Here is a 20,809-nt window from a genome sequence, read left to right on the forward strand (position 1 = left end):
GCCACAGTAGTGGACGGTCCTATAAGGCCTTCATTTGCGAAAGTTTTGTAGTCATTTGACTACAAAAAAGTTACTGGCCTGTAACTCCCATAATTTCCAATTACATTGACCCCAAACTAACATATAAACCAATTCCCATTGAAATAAGGGTGAAACTTTACCGCATAATTATTTGATTTGATTAAACCCAACTGCTATGCGAAATTTCTGTTCAATTTAAAACCAGATTCGCGTGATTTTATGTCACCCGAAAATACAGAAAAACTGTTCGGTATAAGATTAAGATTTCAGTGTTCCACTCTTCACTATTTGTAACATAATTACTTATTTACGTGGAAACTGATGATGTGTTGAAAATTTTGTAACTGAATCTAATTTTACTTGCTCAAAGCCTCGAATAGTGTATCAATTGTAGCCGTGAATAAGAATTATCTCGGCTACAAATATTGCAGCTAGATGGGAAGCACGGGGTTGTTTATTTGGGGATTGCGTTTAGTCTGACATGCTTTCTGCAAATCGTTCTCCTTTCCCAGGTGTTTAGATTCCCGTTCATTCCTTTTTCTCGACTTACTCCTTATACACGGATAAAGTGAAATCTTTTTGCCGTATAGTCACACTACTTTTATAGCCCTTTAATTTTTGTACAGTCGGAAGTCAAGATCTATTGTTCGACAGGCCTGGCAGAGGGAGCTTTCAGACCTGCAATGGGTTCAGAACATTGTTTCAGGTGTGTAGCACATCCCCCAGCCAGTTTAGTGTTTTTGGATATAGCCAAACGTTTTGCACCCCCCCCCCCCCCAACACCGTCCGGAGCCGCTGGTGTTCGTTTGTAGGTATGAAAGCCCCCCCCCCCCCAAAAAAAAATAACCCCACTTTGTTTTAAGGACTTTAGTGAAAAGTTATAGGTAGTCCTAACTCTAACTACACCATTTACTTTTTAAATATATTATTCTTTTCACATTTTCATTCAAATTCAAGAGCATGAACATTTCTTTTATTTACATGTTATCTCTGATAAAGTACTCTTATCAAGGTTTATCATCCATATGATAGGCCTAGTGTACACTGCAGGGGTGTCATAAGGGTATATGTAGGGGTTTACATGCAAATTAATACAGATTACATCACTACATTCAACAAATTAATTTTACTGTAAAATCTTTATACAGAATAAAAATCATTCATAAAATCAACAATTGAAACATAATTATTTTTTAAGAACATTTCTTTACAGTTAAAGAAATTGATTTATGAAATAAAAATTATGACAGGATCTTTGGTGTTTAGACTAAAGTTTTGATTGTTGCATATATAAAAATTTTCTAATTAACATAAACATCATTTATTATCACACTGTTCAAATATTTTAGCAATTTCTAAAGCTGTTTTATTGAGTGATACAGATATCATGTTGGTGATCATTGTAACACAAACACCTTTAGGTAAGCTATCAAATGTTTTAGAGTTATCTTCACTTGGCGGTAGAATAACCAGAACACTACTGGCTCCGACAGCTCCACCTGTATGTGTGACATAGAATCTTTGTTGCCGACCGCAACCGTATTCCTGTTTTTCTGGAACCACACCCCATCCCATCCCATAACCACCATCTTTATCCCAGTTTAATTTTGTATTATCAACTAGCGTCCATATTGTTTTCATTGTGTCTGCTTTGAGATAGCCTGATTTTTTAGAGTTTGATTGGTTAGTCTGAAGACTGTACAACATAATGTGAGCAAATTTTAAAAGATCTCCAACAGTGGAGAGAAAACCACCACCAGCCCATTTGTAAGAATTATCAACATATTGAGCATTTACAAGCTTTCCCTTCTTATTTTTGATGTAATTTCTGAAAGTAAAACAAAAGTGGTATATAAATGACCAAGAGTTGTAGGTTTTTTCCTAATATTCCAGCCTGGTTTCCCTGTGTTAGTGGTGTAGAATTGACGGCATGGGACAAAAAAATCAACTAAGTGAAAGTGCTTGACAGACAATTTACATGCCATTGTATTAAATACATAACTTGAAAGTATAACATTTTAACCCAGAACCTACAAATTTTGCACAGCTGCATTAAACATTTGCATTTTTAATATTTAAAGATTTGTGTACCTGGAACGATTATAAATTAGGGGTTCATTTTCATCTAGATATGTCTTCTCCATTCCAAACTGTTTAAAAACATCTTTAATCACATCTGTGAACTGTTTTTTAGTGACTGCTTCAATGACAGCGCTGACTACAGTCCATCCATGTGATGTGTACAAGAATTTACTACCTTGAAAACAATTACAGTGGATGAAATGCCAGGCATATATTAGATAATTATATCCTGGTGAATTCATGTTATTGCTTATTGTTATTGCTTATTGCTTATTAGTCGGTGTTTTTTTTTACCAGGATCAGGGCCCCAGACACTACTCATTTTGGGCGTTGCGCTCTTCGAAAAAAGACGACGACTCAGCTAATTCCAGTATGATCGACATGAAACATAGCATGCTTGTTTCTTGGACAAATGTGCTTCGATATTTTATGTTACCTCACAATACCAGGATGGCGACACTTGACTCGGTTAATGATCCACATAGTTATACCACACTTGTTTCTCTTAAGATTTAGTCCAAATGGCATTAATAAATAAACATGGTAAGTATAACTCTCATTGACCTTGATTTATTGTGAACATGTGCAGAGATCTTGCAATAGGACAAGTAACTGAATCACCTACAAATTACAATAACAGCTCAATGAATCTTCTAAACTCATGAAAACTATACTAATGTTTTTATTATAGCTTACCTGGTTTATGCACCAAAGGATCATCTTGGAACAAATTCAGTGATTCAGTGACATTTTTAAAGTATTTCTTTAGATAATATTCTTTCAATTCAAATTCTGTTGGTATGTTGGTATCGTTCTTTTTATCATTCTAAAATTTATAAATAAAAACAATATATTCAACAACTTCAACTTTATCTCACAATATCGTAATCTTAAAATTTATAAAAAAAACCCCACAAAAACAACATATTCAACAAATTGATTCTATCTCACAATATCGTCATACTAAAATTTATATTAAAAAAACCCCAACATATTCAACAAATTTATAAAAAAAACCCCCAGAATTCAACAAATTTATTTTATCTCACAATATCGTCATGATATTGCATACTGCATTTATAATTTTTAATATTATACATATGATTTGCATAAATAGGTTATATGTATGTTATCTACAGTGATATCGTAATGTACAATGTCTGACATAAAGATAAAGAATTGTGATAAAAGTCGAGGACAGTTGGCCTAAATTATATACAATAATAAAAATATTTGCCTGACCACATCACAATGTATCATGTGTCACCAAGGGTCAAATTTCACTTTTCTTTTTTAAATCTGACTTACAAAATTCTGATTAGGGTTGAATAGTCCATTGTTCGGCCTTCAACTCAGCAATTCTTTAATTCATCCCTAAATGGTTTAATCGGAATTCTAAAGAAATGAATAACTGAATAATTTCACAGGTGTCTTGAATAGCTGCACATTATACGAGATACCTAGGGTCTATATGTGGATGAATATCTACCTTTTCTTTGTTTTTATCAAGGTATTTCTTATCATAATGTCTTATACCACTTAAATGTGAAACAAGTTGTCTTGTTGTTATCTGAACCTAAAATAACACCAAGAAAAATAGTCAATAATTTACACCGATTTAAATAACTATCAAATATGGACAAAGGCCTTTTCAAAATAAAGGTAAGGGGGTATTGAGGAAAAAGATGAGCATGCAGTAGAAAGTCAAAGTAGAATCAAATGGATGGAATAACGTCTAACGTCGGATCAAAACAATACTTCATTTATTTTGAGACATAAATGAAATGAAATGGGGTTTAACGTTCTGCTGTTCTGCTCCTACTGGACTAAAGAGAAAGGGCATACGCCATACTGTGTGCTATGAGGGACATTTTTGCCGCACAGTCGTGCTATGACCTACTCTTATATAAAATTCCAACTGCCAAGAGATCTTTTATGTGCACTCCAATGTGTACACAGGACCTCAGGTATTCGTCTCATTCCAACAACTAGATGTCCTTTGCCGGGTCAACTGTCCTACATTACTGACAAGGTAGAACCACAGCTGAAAATCCAGATGAACTTTTGTGGCAAACGCATGAATCAAACACAGAACCTTTTTGTTAGTCAGCTAACGTGTTACTCACTGAGCCATTGAGGCTCCCTACTGTCGTGCGGACTAATACATAAATTGTGATGATTCTTCTTGGCCAACACTAAGATTTGAACCCAGGACAGTTCCCTGGACAATTGAATACCACAGTTAATGAGGACATAGACTGTAATCATTTCTGGTGACTGGTGGGGGTGCTTTCCATGCTGGACTGCCTCTGCACACCCTGAAATCTGCTATGCTTTTGCAAAACCTTAAACCACAGCCCATTGTCTTATTATAGTTCCTGATCAGGATCTTTATAAAGAGATACCCAATGTAACTGTATTAGTCATATCATGACAGATTACAGAATATTTTGGGACTGATATTGGCAAAGACCTCTGAAGTTCTTATGCCTCCTTAATATTTATTAAAATCTATAATCAATTATAAGAACACCTGAATCAATGATACAAGAAGTCTAACTGCCCAGCGAATGAAACACACGAATATAACACTTACAATAGTAAGTCATGGTTAATGACTTAAGTCCCTTACAATGCCATAAATTAACCTGAATACGATGAATCATTATACCTTTTTTCCATCCACTTCTTTTTGTGGAAAATCAGGAAGATACTGTTGAATAGGTTTATCAATGTTCAGTTTACCATCTTCCCACAGTTTACCCACAACAGCCATAGTAATAGGTTTACTGATACTAGCAATACGCATAACAGTATCTGGTGTACAGGCAATACGATTCTCTATATCAGAATAACCAAATCCTGTAAAAAGATAATAATAGTGGGAGCATTCACAAGACACTATATAAATAATGCATATAAATTTAATACAGGTAGGACAATAACTTTTGTTGTTAAGAGCGTTCACATGTTTCTACAAAGTGAAACAAGGACCCTAAATTCAGAAGTAATTAAAGGAAATATTTGAAATTACATAGGTGTCTTCATCTCACTATGTAAAGAACATATCAATTTTCAAAAGATCAGATAATAACTGTAGTCTGTAGTGTGTTCACTAGAAATTGTGGACGATGGATGGACAGATGCAATGGAAATACAACCACATTTCTATGTGGCATATAAAAATGGATCAAGAGTTACAACCCATAAATTCCACTTTTATCTTTTTGTAATGCATCAAGCAATCAGACTACTTATCTATACTTAGCCTAAGCAGAAAATGTGGATCATTGAAATCAGTCAATGAATTCATCGAATAAACACGCACACAAAGTTTGAGGATTCTAGCTCAATTATAGAAGCTGTGTTATTGTGTCACAAGGCATTCACATAAGAAACAGTTATCGTATCCCAAAGCCTCACCCATAAAATTGCTTATCTCTTCTAATAGTGGCTAAGCAGAAAATGCTCATCATCAAACTCAGTCAAGGCTTTCACCTAAGAAACAGTTATACCAAGTTTGATTGAACATTCTACATTAATTAGAAGATGAGTTACTGTGTCCAAAATAGTGTGATGGATAGACAGATGAACCCATTTTAATAGTCCCTGCTTTTCGAAGATTGGTGTTTAGTTGTTTCTTTGTATAAATTTCTAATTAATCAGATATTAACTTTAGCCTCTAGGGCTTCAATAAGATTTTACAAATTGATCAAGAGCCATAACCCCTACTATTTAACGAAAATCATTGAAAATCAATAGGATTCTCCATCTCATGAACATTAACACTGTGTATAATTTACACCTATATTGTGTCCACATGATTTTTCAAAATTATCAAGGGCAATCAAGTTTGAGTTACCATCTTGATGTTTAATTGGGCATATTTGGTGGTCTAACATTTGCTAATCCAGATGAACATGTCCACTATAAACAAAAGGAAGAGAATCAGTGGTATACCGGTAGTCATAAGAGCAAGCCTGGAAATAAGGCACTTGTCATATTACGGTATAAGGCACAAATTCGGGATTTGTCAGGCACAAAGTCTGGTGTCTGTCATTTTGTCCACCATTGATTTGTCTTTTTCTATTGATATTATTAATACCGGTACATGTCCGGAATAAAGTTTAATACAGGTTGCCAGGCAATGAAACATATGCCCACAGCAGCTAAATCGTCTGAGCAGTCAACAAGGGTTGTTGCATATTTAATCTTTTGAAGGTAATGGGGGAATTTACAAGACAATTTCATACAGATAAGATTATAATTTTGTCCTTTGAGGGTTCACAAGGTGCTATCAACTGAAACAAGGGCCTTAACTCTTTAAGTAATATGAAGTTTGACAGCCTTTATCATTTTACTAATCTAAATAATGCATATAAATTTCACACAGGTCGGATGACGACTTTTGTCGTTCGAGCACTCACAAGATTCAACAAAGTGAAACAAGGGCCATAACTCTAGATGTAATTAACGGAAATTGCTGAAATTCGATCAATAGTCCTCTAAATTTGTTTCATTAATTTAAATAATGCATATAAATTCATAGAGGTAAGATAATAACTTTTGTCATTAGAGCATTCACAAGGTTCAACAAACTGAAACAAAGGCCATAACTCTAGCAGCAATTAAAGGAAATTGTTGAAATTCAATAAACTTCTTCATTTCACTAATTTAAATAATGCATATAAATTTCATACAGATCAAACGATAACTTTTATTGTCAGAGCGTTCACAGGGTTCGACAAAGTGAGACAAGGGCCATAACTCTAGAAATAACAGAAATTTTTGAAATTCATTAGACTCCTTCATTTCACTAATTTAAATAATGCATATAAATTTCATACAGATCAACATGATAACTTTTGTCATTAGAGCATTCACAGGGTTCGACAAAGTGAAACAAGAGCCATCACTCTAAAAGTAATTAACAGAAATTGCTGAAATTCAATAGGCTTCTTCGTTTCACAAATTTAAAGGATGCATATATATATTTTACACAGATTGGATGATAATTTTTGTCGTTCACAAGGTGCAATACAGTGAAAGAAGGGTCATAACATATATCAATTTCAAAACAATCAGATCATAAATGTAGTCTGTAGAGTGTTCACAAGAAAGTGTGGATGACAGACGGATGGAGGCTACACCGATATACAACCACATTTCCATGTGGTCGTATAAAAACTAGTTCAGTAGTGCCTGATATTTGTCAGGTATAACTAAAACCATTATTTCCAGACTTGTATGAATATATTGTATGACGTCGAAAGGGAAATGTTTAAATATGTAAATTTGAAAATATGGGCTTTATGGATGATCACATAAATGAAATGAGATACCTTCAGACCAAACCTGTTTGCCATCAATACTAACAGCTACAACAATACCAGGACAACCACTTTCATCCTAATAAAAACAAAATTATGAAGTTCAATAAAAAATTGTTTCATTCTTACTCTATATTCATGAAAATAACAATTTTTAGTAAGCTCAGTAATAAACTTATCAAAATCTGACTGTATTCAGTTATTTTTATTATTCGTCTTTTGCTCTGTACTTTTATTTTACTAGACTCAATTTTACTTAAAGCGTGTATGGCTCTATTCTTTGGAACCTTAAAATAGACGAAAATGGGTGTAAAAGCATATTTTCATGTAATATGAATGTATCAAAGTGATTTATATTCAATTATTGTAATTTCTCATCAATTATGTTCGGTGAAATACACGAACAGTGAAAATTGAACCGCGGTCATTTACACATACTTCGTCCATTCTACATGTTCTTATTATTATTATTTTGTCTTTTAATATGGATCAGCCATTACTAATGACTTCCGCAGTGTCTAGGATATGATTTTCTTTGTTCATTGCAAATGGTGCCCGAAACCATAGAATACACGACCCGTGTATTGAATATAAAATGCTCATCGTGTCTTAAATATTATTTTCAGGGCAAGATAACAACATCATTATTGATTAAAAAAGACCAATGGGGAATTCTAATTTGTGTTTTTAATTTCGAATATTATGGAACACAGAGTTAGAGGATTAGCTCTTTTAGTTAACATCATCTGACATGTTCTAATCTTAAGAGTTGTAGGTGTCACACAGCGAACTCTTTTCACACCCCTGATCTATTGATAAACTCACTGCAGTCCAGAGTACATATTAGTGTGGATTGAGCTGTTAGAAATTTGATATTTTTGAAAAAAAATGCAAACTGCCTGGTGCATAGTCACTAAGTCAGTAGGCTACCACTTTTATATGCCATATGGTCGTTTAATTTCACACTCTCTGATCTGCTCCATTACACTGGACAATCAATACACACCTTCACTTTTATTGTTAGGTCTCTTGCAATATTTATTGCTTCATTTAATGTTTTCTTTGGTAACAAATTGTTGATTGCATTTTCCCGGTTTTCTTCACAATTTGAATTTTTCCATAAATTGAATCCAGCAAACCCCAAAACAGCCGAGTAAAGTATCTTTAAGTTTAAGCCACTGCCATGTCTTTCGTGTGTATAATTATAATGATAATCATAATCATTATCACGATTGCTTTCCGAGGAACATGGCTTCAACCCATTTTTATGATTCACAATTTTCTGATGGACATTTCTTTGAAAGCGGAACAAATCCCTCCCATCCTTATCCAAATTCTTATATACATTGGAATGAGAAATTATTTGTCTGTATTTTGCTATATTATTCATCATGTTCACCAAACAGCTGATCGAAATAATGGAATGGCTGGATGTTAAATCTATTATTCCCGTTAGAGTTATGACCCCACCAAAGTCATCCTCCCGTGCAGAGCGATTTCGTGTTGGCGTGAAATTATCGCCTAATTATGCATTTATCTTGATTCATATCATTAATAGTACAAAATACTTATTCCCGCCCCTCCAATGACTGTGGTAACATACACCAACATTTACATACACAAAACGTCTTTTTTCTAGTCCTGTTAGACAAGACTACAAGTTAACCTTGACCTCTGTAACAGGATTTCTCTAAACTAAAGTACTGTTACAACATCACAACAGCGGTGAAGTATTGAATAGAAACAGTTATGGAACAGGTTCTACCACATTTTGCTCAAGGGGAAGTTGTTAAAGGGTTCGGAAGAGGGAGTAAAGAATTGGGGATACCAACAGGTGAGAATGACTGTAGTTTCATTCAAGAATTTGTTCTAAATACCCAAAAGGCCGCGAACTGAATGATCGAATTCTGAAGTGAATGAAACCATGTTACCATGAAACCGACTTGTCATCTATGTCGTGTTCTAGAAAATTCTTTTTATGCTGATCTAAACCTTATGTACAGCCTTACATTCATAGTAAAATCATATTATCTCAAAATTGAGTTTTAAAAAGCTTATGAAATTAATTGTAGGCCTACGCGTCTGTCATTGCTAAATTCACCTGATGCAATTTTAGACCCAACCCTACTAACTAGTGTCTAGTACTACACTACAGCCGTACTAACTAGTCTTCATAGTTAGAATTATACAATTTCTACCGTTCAGTTGAGAAAGAATCGACTTCTACCTATCCTTTTGACCTTAGAAATGAAAGGTATGAAACTGCTTTCATTTCTAAGGTCAAAATAAAAAGGCCTACATGTATATGACCTGTTGGTCTTGTGTTAACTACAGTACCGGTAACAATATACTATTTTTCCCCCATTCAGCTAATTTTCCTGATAGTGTTGTAGACCATTTACCAGAATCCATAGGTTGTGGTGTTTACTATGGTTGGGCACAAGTTGATGATGGATCAGTTTTTAAAATGGTTATGAGCATTGGCTGGAATCCATATTATCAAAATAAAAAGAAAACTATGGTTAGTATTATTATTAAGATTCTATTTATTTTTTATCACGGGTTCTTTTTTTTTTAAAATCAGATTAATGAACCACCGTTTCTTTTGTCAAACAATACTGTTCACATTTCTAAATCATTGGTTTCTCTTTTTTTTAAGGTTACAGTAATAATAGTGACCATACAACTGCTTTCTTGGAATGCATTTAGTCTTAGGTTTCCCAGAAATACTTTTTTCTTTCAAATATCTGATGTAGCAAAGTAACTCAATTTTTATATCAGTTCTTTAACATCTACATGTATCTTGATTATCCATATGTGCATTTTTTTTAAAATAGGAAACACATATTATTCATGCTTTTGTTGATGATTTTTATGGATCAAATTTAAAAGTTGTTATGTTGGGATATATAAGAAACATGAAGGACTTTTCATCTTTGGGTAAGCTACTTCATCCAATTTATTTTATATAAAATCTTGAAATGTCATACCTAAAGCTTGAGGAACCCCTTTCAGTTGCTGTTGAGGTTTAGTCAACATGTCGTCTCGATCACCCTAGTTCATATATCTGCTATATTGGCCGAGACAGAAAAGCGTCAATTGTCTATCTATACATAGTCAAAAGTCATAGGTCTGGTTGAGCAGAAGATTTACTATCATGTTTACATTGGCTGTATGCCATATGCACATGAATGTAGTTAATTGTGGAAAATCAATTGATAAATTTGCCCAAAGTTACTGTCTTATAACAGGAACTACATCGGCCAGTATTAAACAGGCATTATGTACGAGCTAAATCTTCATATTGTGGGTCTTTCTTTGGGTATCAAATGTTATATAAATTATTAATTACATTTATTAACATGACAAAACCATAACAACTTTGATGCCATGGGTTGGCTCCGATTTTAAGTAGATTAGAACGATTCGGCCATTTAATGATTTAATTTAAAAATGGAGAAGCGAGGCCAAGACTCAAATGACCAATAATTTCAATTAAATTTTCAATATATAACTTTGCGTTATCTAATTTTTAAATATAATAGCGAGAACAGCCAGCTCTTTATCTAAACCTTACATAATGCCCCTTTAATGATTGACATTGTTTTCGATGCACATTTTTTCGTGGCGTTTTTGCTTGCAAAAAAGTCGGTCAAATGCAAATGTAATGGGACCGTTTCCATCTAACCGGTGAAAAGGTTTAAGGCAGCAGACTAACATAACATATATAAATCATAGTGATCTAAAATTAATCTTTTTACAGAAGAAACCTTTTTTTTTTAATTTCAGATGAATTAATACAAGCAATAGAATCTGATATATCTGAAGCCAAAGATAAATTAGATGAGCCGTCAGCCATTATGTTTCGAGATCATAATTTTTTTAGATCTAGTCATAATAATATATGAGATATAGAACATTATAAACTGTTGAATCAGCTGTGAAACCTGTGATCTAACTCATTGTTATAATAATCTGTGAATTATATAACATGCAAGCCTTAAAATTCAAAACATTAAAATTAAACAGACATATTGTGACACTTGTCACCCAAACAGTAGACTTGATCCTATTAATGAAATGTTGAACTCCATCATTCTACATTTTAATTAGATCAGATCAACTAATTAAGGGGCCCAAAGACCAAAATTAATAATAATCATTTAAAAGAAACAAGTGCAGAAACTTTCTTTTGTTATGCTTAGGAAGTAATCATCTTTGTAAGCAATAGTTATTTTATCTCTTTTTGTTGCACATTTCATCAGTCCATTTTATCCTGGAATAATAGAAATCCAGCTACATATTATCATTGAATTAATCAATCACTTGTGATTATCAAGCGAATAATTCTTGGTCCAGTAGTGATTGACCACAGGATTCTGATCTTCTATCCGTATATGCATACACCAGATAAAATCAAGGCTTCAACAGGCATTGCATATTCCTGGGTTTTTTTTGTTGGATAGGTAAACTCCTGTGGATTGACTTATGAATGAGAAATCTGAGGTTATATGAGTTCAATTACAGCTTCAATTCTATTCGGAATTCGCATGCTTGTATTGCCATGCAAATTGTGATTTATGAGCTTGATCTAAATATTTTTCTAATTTTGAGAAGACATTTAGTTTTAGTACGATATTAATATCAGATGACTAATTGATTGTTGATCAACCAGTGCTTTTAGAAATCCATACTTATTTATATAGATGTATACAATGCACATGTATAAGTAGTTTATAATGTGCTTTTTAAAACTTTGCTATTTAGTAGTTCATTATAAATGTACGTTTGGTTTTTCTTTTGTATTTGTTGATCGAAATATATTGGTGTCAAGTACATTTTCTATGTTGAATTAAGACATTATATATGCGGAGATGATACAAATGAACAGAATGACTTTATATAAAATTTTTATATATTAGACTAACAAATAAGTGTTGGATGCAATGTTTAAATGGAATGAGAGTATATATGTAAATGTTTTAGTTATATTAATGTAAAAAAAATATTTATTGAATAAAATTTTATATTTAGAGTACAGGTATGTTTATTGTACAATTTAAGAGTCTTCTTCCTTTGAATGAGTTAAAACAACAAATTTTGATTTTTTAAGCAACAAGAAATGTGAACAGACAGGGCAGACAGCAATATACAACCACATTTAAATGTTGGTGTATAAAAAGTGAACAAGGACAATAACTCGTTTGTTGTCTAGAAATTACTTTTTATGTTGCTCTGTAATGAAAGAACACCACCAAACATGAATGAACTGTATCTCTAGTATCTGAATCCGGAGATACATGCAAATAGACACTCAACCACAGACTGGCACTTTAATCTTGAACAAGCTATTTAAAGGGTTATAGCAGCATTTCAGTTGAGGGTGTAATATCACTAAGGGAATGTTTCCTGTTGCATTTCCTGAACTTAAGGCTGAACTCTGATTACAAAACTACAGAAATAATTAAAAAAAAAAAAAAGGTAACACCCTAAATGACCGCCATACTTGTTTTCAATTTATATCCCGTCTTCATTAGCCCAGGTTAGGAGCAGAACAGTAGGACGTTAAACCCCATTTCATTTCAATTTATAGAAGAAACATGGCGATCGATGAGGGGTAACAAAAACACAGACAGGCCACGCCCACGTCCAGTACATGCCGTGTCAAGCAAACTGTTCACATCCGGTTAGCTAGCCAACTACCAATTACCTCCTGACTGATCTAAGTTCTTTTACTATCACTACTATCAGCTAACTGAAAATATTATTGCTACACAATTATTATGTCTGACCAGGTACATATTATTTTACTAATTAGATGAAATAAGTCAACCACGATCTCCTTTTGCTCTAAAAATAACAGAAAAACTGCCTTACCCCAAACAATAAAAAATCTATCAACGAACACCAACCAATTGTTTTCTTATTTCGTGAAATGTTTTGCACAACAATGGAGAAACACCAAGAATTTTCTGCATCATAAAGTCTAGTATTATCGTTCAAAAAAAAAAGGGCAGCAATAAAACTATTGTTCCCTCGATCAAATAGGTATGTTTTCACTTCAAAGGGGTATAAAATTCCATGTTGTTAACATGAACTCAAGGGACATAAATAATGTCCACGAAAAATATATCGCCATTATTTTGAAGTGAAAATATATCTATTTGATGGAGAGAAGAACAGTTTTATTGCTGGTTGGATACATTTTGAATACTGGGCATTATGATGCAGAACATTATTTAGTGTTTCTACGTTGTTGTCCAAAACATTACACGAAATAAGAATTGAATGGCATTAGCACAGTTATTGTTTGGGGTAAGACAGTTTTTCTCTATTTTTTGGGGTCTAATTAGTAAAATAATATGTACCTGATCAGACATAATAATTGTGTAGCAGTAATATTTTTAGTTAGCTGATAGTAGTGATAGTAAAAGAACTTCGATCACTCAGGAGGTAATTGGTAGTTCGCTAGCTAACCGGATGTGGACAGTTTGCTTGACACGGCATATACTGGACGTGGACGTGGCCTGCCCGTGTTTTTGTTACCCCTAAGTGATCGCCAGGTTTCTTCTACAAATTGAAAACAAGTATGGTGGTCGTTTAGGGCTTTACCTTTTTTTAATTTAATTATTTCTGTAGTTTTGTAATCGGAGTTCAGCTTTAAGTTACTGTACTTAATGTTCATATAAGGATCTAAATCTCATCTAAGCTAATGGAAATTGTCACCAGATAACTTCAATAGCCTTCCCTGGAAAGTATTTTAGCCTGTGACCAACTCACAGCATAGTCAATAGCAATGGCTGATATTGAACAAATTAAAGATTACTCTTTGTGTACACACTTTTGTGACATTTTATTGTGTTTAAATTATATTTCAAATAATCTCCAGTTTCGATCCTATCACATTCGGTTTCAACCCAATTACCATTTGCGCGGCAGAAGAATTTGTAAAACCGCAATACAATATAAATGACCCATGATTTGATGAAGTTTATAAAGCCCTCGGTAAAATGTTTCTGTCAATATCAAACATCGACTTGTTGACTTTTAATAAAATTTCATTTTTTTCCTGTAGATCCAAATCCACCAGAACCTCGGTCTGTGTCATCTAAACTCTGCAACATATCAAATAAGATCAAATTTAAATTTTAAACATAAATTTCAAAAGGATCACAAATTAATAAAAATAAGCTGTCCAGCAAATAAATAACGAGCGGTTGCCATGCAAGACACATCTACATTTTGCAAGAGATGGACAGAGAACACGCTAAAGAACAATTTTCATAAAATAAGGGTCCATAACATTACGGTCTGACATGCATCAATATTACAAGGAACCAAGATCTTTGAAATATAAACATATATTTTAAGTTTCATCCAAATCGGATAAAAATTGTGACCTCTAGAGGATCCACAAGCTAAAAACGTGATATTGTAAGCTTACTCTTCCAGACACCTGTTACCACTGTTTGTCGTGTATTTTGTACACGAGGAGCAGTCCATTTGCTGATTACACTATTTTGCTTTAATACACTATTTTGCCTATAACGTTTTTTAGGACTTCGAATTCTGTCTTATGGTTTGGATTGTTCGTACTTGGTTTTATTTTATTTGTACTACTATCAGGAGCTATAATCCAGGCAGTTACGGTCCGTTATGCGCCAATATTGGATGATAAATGTGGTCCGTAGATTCGTAAGAAATTATGGACGACTGACAGATCCATAGCAGTTGATGTTGAATAATTCAACATATATGTTTTAGGTTGATAATGCCGTTTTAATTATTTAGAATATGTTGGCAAATTAAAAATAGGCCATACTTTTGTTTATTTTTGTATCATCTATATTTGCACTACAGTTATACAGTATTGTCTAACCTACCAGACTTGGCCATTCATTTAGCCAATGTTTAGATTCAAAATCCAAATGATCTAATTCTAATTGCATTTTCAAACTCAAATCTTATTTATGTGCCACTGGGGGTAAAAAGAAGCTCTTCTGCTATTACATTCTTAGAAGAAAGTAATGCAAGTACAACTTACCGTTTGTTCTTGTAACTCAGGAATATAAATTCTTTCACAGATTAATTGTGCTATTCTATCACCTTCATTTACTACAACAAATGACAAAAGAATATATTGTTAATATACATGTATACCAAAATCTAAACCGATTTATTAAAATTAAGCATAGTGTGTCAGGCAGGTAATTATCAAAAATGGCAACAAAGAATATGAACTGAAGTAAATCATGACTTTCACTATAGTGTTCATAAATTTCTAGAAGTTATTAATGAAAACATAGCTAACTCTTTAAAGATACATTAGTTAAGAGCTTAATATAGATTTGTTCATTCTTGCTATAATAATTCAAAAATAGATGCTTGAAGTTTTAACAAGATGTGTGCATAGTGGTAAACAGGGCAATAGTATATTCGAGACTTAGCCTCGCTTTCACATTTTTAAATTAAATTTTTAAATGGTAAACCGTTCTAATCTAGTTAAAATCTTGAGTATCTGATGCCATCGAGAGTTGATTATCGGCTTGTTTCGTTAATAAATGTCTAATTAATAGTTTATATAAGTGAGTAAAAGGAATAGCAAACCAAGGAAAATAACTCTGCATTTAGTCCTTAGAGTCATATTATCTCCCCTTAGACCAAAAAGCCAAAATATCAATAGATTAATTTGTGTTAAAATATTTTGAATGCTTTGTGTGAGGATTAAAAAAATTTAACCTTGAAAATCTGTATCAGAAAAATTAAACATGACAACACCAACATTTCCTCTATAGTCCTGATCTATTACACCAGCTGAAAAAAAAGAGAGATTAATAGATAATGCAAGATTATTATGCACAAATTCTTTCCATTGCTACACTGATTAACATTTAATTAAGAAAACACCAGTCAAAATATCAATGGTAGACATAATCTCCATCTTGGATTCAATCAGATTAAACAGAGGCACCAAGATTATAGGTTGTGTTGGCTTGTTTTGGCCATGTCCAGTTTAAATTGTCTGAAGAATGTTGACAAATATACGATTCATAATATCTTTGTAAATACTGAATGTAATATACTATAACGAACCATATTTAGACTGATATCCATTAAGAGATTCAACCCTGACAATATTTTCGTTGTCAGAGATTATAAATCCCCCAAATTATGATCAGAGTTCAGTTTGTAAAAATATACTCACCACCTACATCTATGAAATGTTTGACTGCTAAACCAGATCTTGGTGCTAGGAAAAACAAGGGAAATAAATGCTGATTGCTAAAAAAACATGTTTTTCCCATATCTGAATTTACAAATGCTCTTCATCCTATGGTTTAAATCAATTTAGAGTCTATCCTGTTCCTCTTTCCCAAAAATACATTTTGATTGATATACTTTAAATAGGTTAAAGAATATGTTGCACACAAATTAATTTGCACAGCCTAGACAGTTCATAGCAAACAAAAGAATACAAAAAATAGTAACACAATTTAATTTGGATGTACATATACAAAAGAAATCACACTTCATATAATTTAGGTCCCATTAGATATTGCATTTACACATGTACTATTACTTACCGACCCGTCCATAACATCCATCTGGTAAGGCTATTTGTATGTCTGTTTTTACAACCGCTTTTCCTTTCGATGGAACAGTAACATTATATGCACTGCAAAATTCAAAGATAAATAATTAGTGGTATGTCAACAAATTATCAATGCATCATATATTTGTAAATACCTTGTAACTGATGAAGTCACTGTAATTACTGTTACAACTGTCTTGTAACAGATTAGACAGTATCCAGACAACATGGACCAAAGACCGCTTGTGGACCAACAAAAAGACTTATTGGACCAAGACAGAAGACCACTCAGACCAAATTATTTTATATTGTAAGTAAGACCACTCAAATTAAAAAATAATTGTTTTTATTTGATGCACTTCATCAATTTGATTACTTTATAACAGTGGTAAGTACACAACTTGTCATAAGAATCAATTTACTAGTCAATGTTTTGTTAATTGATTTTGTATGCTTCATGATGACATAAAAGCACAGGATACTTTAATCCTTACCCTTTATTTTTCACTGGGATTTTTCTTTTTCGCCAAAAGTAATCATTTCCTGCCACATTTGACACAATTTTATAATAATTCAAACACTATTTGCAAGTAGAATTTTGCGATTCAAAAACAGGAACAAAATACGTTTGAATTGGTCTGCCATTAAGAAACTCAAATGTTATGTTGAATTATTATTATAGATTTGTGTCCGATGTGGTGAGAAATGTTTCCTTTTGGCAAACAAAGTCACAGAGAAAAATTAAATGTAAGGATTACAAAATAGCCTTACTTACAGAGGTGGGGGTAGAGCAGTATTTTCATTGCAGAATAGAATGGCCATAGGTCTGATATATAGGGATGAACAGGAACGGTCTAAACGGGTTAACAAACCATTTGGTAATGATAATTTCTGGTTAGGACTGCTGATCATTCGGTACTATTTCAGTAACGTACCTCTACCAGTTCCTGTGATCGTAGAGACTTGAAATTTTCAGGGGGTGTTCACAGGGACTAGCCATGACCTCACACGAAATTTCAGCCGAATCGGTCAATAACTTTTTAATTTGACCGTAGTTTAGCTTCTATAAGAGATAAATTTATCCGATTTTGACGCCATTTTGTTTGTTGACTATTTAGGCTCGAATGGCGTCATATGTGGATTGTGGGTTAGGATAAGGGCTAGGACCTGTAGATTTCGTCATAGTCTCAAGATGTAGACAGGGCTAGCCCTAACCCTAACCCTGTCTTGTTATTCGAGTCTAAATAGCCAACAAACAAAATGGCGTCAAAATCGGATAAACTTTCTCGTTATAAGCTAACTTACGGTAAAATAAAAAGTCATTGACAGATTCGACTGAAATTTGGTGTGAGGTCATGGCTAGGCCCCATGAATACCCCATGAAAATTTCAAGTCTCTACGATCATGGGAACTGGTAGAGGTACGTTATTCAATAGTACCGATCATTCCATTCCATTTTTATTCATTTAAATTTCAATCAATTTTACAATACCTGTATAAATCATAACCAGCAGCTAGTTTCGACCCTCGTGTTGGCGTCAACGCATTCTTGGTCAGTTTGGCAAATTTTAGGATAATGTTGTCAGTTGGCATTTTGAATTTCTTTGCTGGTGGTGCTGAATCACTCTCGATATTTATCTTTACTGGACTGAGAACAACGTTAACAGACATCAAGATGCAAGATAAAACGCGGCAATTAATATTCGATATTCCCGCAATATTCAATTTCCGGTTCCGAAATATATGTCTTGAGTATCCAGTCGTAAATATTGGGAGATGGTCGTTTCATCCCACTACCGGTTCATATCAGACTGTTTCATCCCAAATCTACACGGGTCCTTTCATCCCACTTATATATCGGGTCGTTTCATGAATTTTTAATATTTCATTTATACATTAGATCTAATGCCAATAAAAATATGTCAATGCAATTTTATTATGAATAGTGTCCAACTTCTTCCTTTCCATACGCTTTAGCTTATTTTCCGAATATTTTATTTATACAATATGTCAATGCAATTTTAACATGAATAGTGTCCAACTTCTTCCTTTGTATATGCTTTAGCTTATTTCCCGAATCCACACCAATTATTCTCGACACCAATTTCACTAAAATTACATCGCTTACAATCGAGTGGTGCTCATAGCAAAACATTCAACTTGTAATATAGTCATTTTCATGCATGTTGGTTTCACTATAACAGGATTGCCCGTGATAGAACAGATCAAAGAATAAAATTGCATGTAGCCACTATTTCGACACTGTTATCTTCAGATGTTCAGACTACCTGGCGCCTCAAATAACCCAACGTTGAAAGAAAGCATGCAGTGTCCACCTTACAGGCTCCATTGATTTACGATTTATTTTATAATTTATCACACAGTTTGGACCACAATGTGTTACGATTCGCATTTTGGTATTCTAAATTAATTCTTATTCAGAATTCTTATTTTTGGAATTGTTTAGTTCCATTTCGTGTACGGAAATTAAATCAACGATTAGTTTTAAAATTAATTATGGTTTCGAAATAATATCAATCTAATAATTTGTCTTATTTAAAAAGGGGTTTCTGCGCAATCTGGTTGATTATGGGTGATACGAAGAGTCCATGATGTATTTTGGCGAGTGATTGAGCTGTCAATATGTAATTATAAAATACTTTTTCATAAAGAAGATGTTAGACATCATAAACTAACAAACAATACGAGTATACTTTATTACAATCAGCGGCTGCCAGGCAGGATACGCCCACATTTTCGAGAGATGGCTAGAGAACAAGCTAAAAAGGAAGTAATTCTTCCTACAATCAAGGGCCATAATTCAGGAAATTACAATTCGATATGCGCAAATAATAAAAGGAACCGAGATTTTGTGTTATAAAGTTACATTTCAAGTTTCAACAAAATCGGATAAAAATTGTGACCTCTATAGGATCCACAACCTTGATATACCATATTTTTAGGCTATTTGAGAACGAAGGGCGGCCATTTTGTCTGTCACTTTTGGGCCGATTTTCACGAAATTCAGACTCGGCCGTCCCTAGGGTGCAACGGTGATATAATAATACGTTTTTTTAAATCTGATAAAAATTATGACCTCTATAGAGTCCACAAGCTAAAAACGCGATTTTTCGTACAATCAGAGACAATAATTCCGGAAGTTACGGTCCGATTTGCGCGAATATCGAAAGGAACCGAGATCTTTGGGTTATAAACTTACATTTCAAGTTTCAACAAAATCGGATAAAAATTGTGACCTCTATACGGTCCACAACCTTGATATACTATATTATTTTTACGCTATTTGAGAACGAACGGCGGCCATTTTGTCTGTCAATTTTGGGCCGATTTTCACGAAATTGGAACTCAGTCGTCCTTAGGGTGTAACTGTTATATAACAATACGTTTTTTTTTTTAAATCGAATAAAAATTATGACCTCTATAGGGTACACAAGCTAAAAACGCGATTTTTCGTACAATCAGGGGCCATAATTCAGGAAGTTACCGTCCGATATGCGCGAATATCGAAAGGAACCGAGATCTTTGTGTTATAAAGTTACATTTCAAGTTTCAACAAAATCGGATAAAAATTGTGACCTCTATACGGTCCACAACCTTGATATACCATATTTTTACGCTATTTGAGAACGAACGGCGGCCATTTTGTCTGTCAATTTTGGGCCGATTTTCACGAAATTGGAACTCACATACACGAGTTATCTCCCTTCAGGGCGAGTGAGCGTAAAACTCTGATTTGGGCTCAACGTTGCGAGGTATTTAAATT

At 33.5% G+C, this 20,809-nt stretch overlaps 2 protein-coding genes across 3 annotated transcripts; both read right to left on the bottom strand.

The window, feature by feature from the left end:
* Window positions 1-1,044: 1,044 nt before the first annotated feature.
* On the bottom strand, window positions 1,045-9,099 carry LOC126814380 (serine beta-lactamase-like protein LACTB, mitochondrial). The gene is made up of 7 exons (XM_050539479.2): window positions 8,440-9,099; window positions 7,446-7,512; window positions 4,775-4,965; window positions 3,593-3,679; window positions 2,800-2,929; window positions 2,113-2,278; window positions 1,045-1,849 (listed from the first exon to the last, which is right to left on the bottom strand). Exons 1-7 carry the CDS (start codon window positions 8,824-8,826, stop codon window positions 1,339-1,341), a joined length of 1,539 nt encoding a protein of 512 aa, XP_050395436.1. The 5' UTR covers window positions 8,827-9,099; the 3' UTR covers window positions 1,045-1,338.
* Window positions 9,100-14,408: 5,309 nt separating this feature from the next.
* On the bottom strand, window positions 14,409-18,772 carry LOC126814382 (deoxyuridine 5'-triphosphate nucleotidohydrolase). Of its 2 annotated transcripts, none has more exons than XM_050539481.2 (6): window positions 18,518-18,772; window positions 17,018-17,109; window positions 16,639-16,683; window positions 16,173-16,247; window positions 15,478-15,548; window positions 14,409-14,548 (listed from the first exon to the last, which is right to left on the bottom strand). In XM_050539481.2, exons 1-6 carry the CDS (start codon window positions 18,694-18,696, stop codon window positions 14,492-14,494), a joined length of 519 nt encoding a protein of 172 aa, XP_050395438.2. In that variant the 5' UTR covers window positions 18,697-18,772; the 3' UTR covers window positions 14,409-14,491. The 2 variants fall into 2 exon arrangements, with proteins under 2 accessions (XP_050395438.2, XP_055955428.1); XM_056099453.1 differs by lacking the exon at window positions 18,518-18,772 and adding an exon at window positions 17,801-17,954.
* Window positions 18,773-20,809: the final 2,037 nt, after the last annotated feature.

The sequence above is a fragment of the Patella vulgata genome, chromosome 3 (genome assembly GCF_932274485.2).
Source record: "Patella vulgata chromosome 3, xgPatVulg1.2, whole genome shotgun sequence".
NCBI classification, from domain to species: domain Eukaryota; kingdom Metazoa; phylum Mollusca; class Gastropoda; family Patellidae; genus Patella; species Patella vulgata.

Coding starts and splice junctions, on each gene's coding strand:
- LOC126814380 (XM_050539479.2), bottom strand. CDS start 8,826: ATGATGAATAATATAGCAAAATACAGACAAATAATTTCTCATTCCAAT. Junction 2,279..2,799: donor TCCTTTGGTGCATAAACCAG/GTAAGCTATAAT, acceptor ATTGTTTTCAAG/GTAGTAAATTCTTGTACACA. Junction 1,850..2,112: donor CTAATTTATAATCGTTCCAG/GTACACAAATCT, acceptor TTTTACTTTCAG/AAATTACATCAAAAATAAGA.
- LOC126814382 (XM_050539481.2), bottom strand. CDS start 18,696: ATGTCTGTTAACGTTGTTCTCAGTCCAGTAAAGATAAATATCGAGAGT. Junction 16,684..17,017: donor TGGATGTTATGGACGGGTCG/GTAAGTAATAGT, acceptor TGTTTTTCCTAG/CACCAAGATCTGGTTTAGCA. Junction 14,549..15,477: donor CTGAGTTACAAGAACAAACG/GTAAGTTGTACT, acceptor GATATGTTGCAG/AGTTTAGATGACACAGACCG.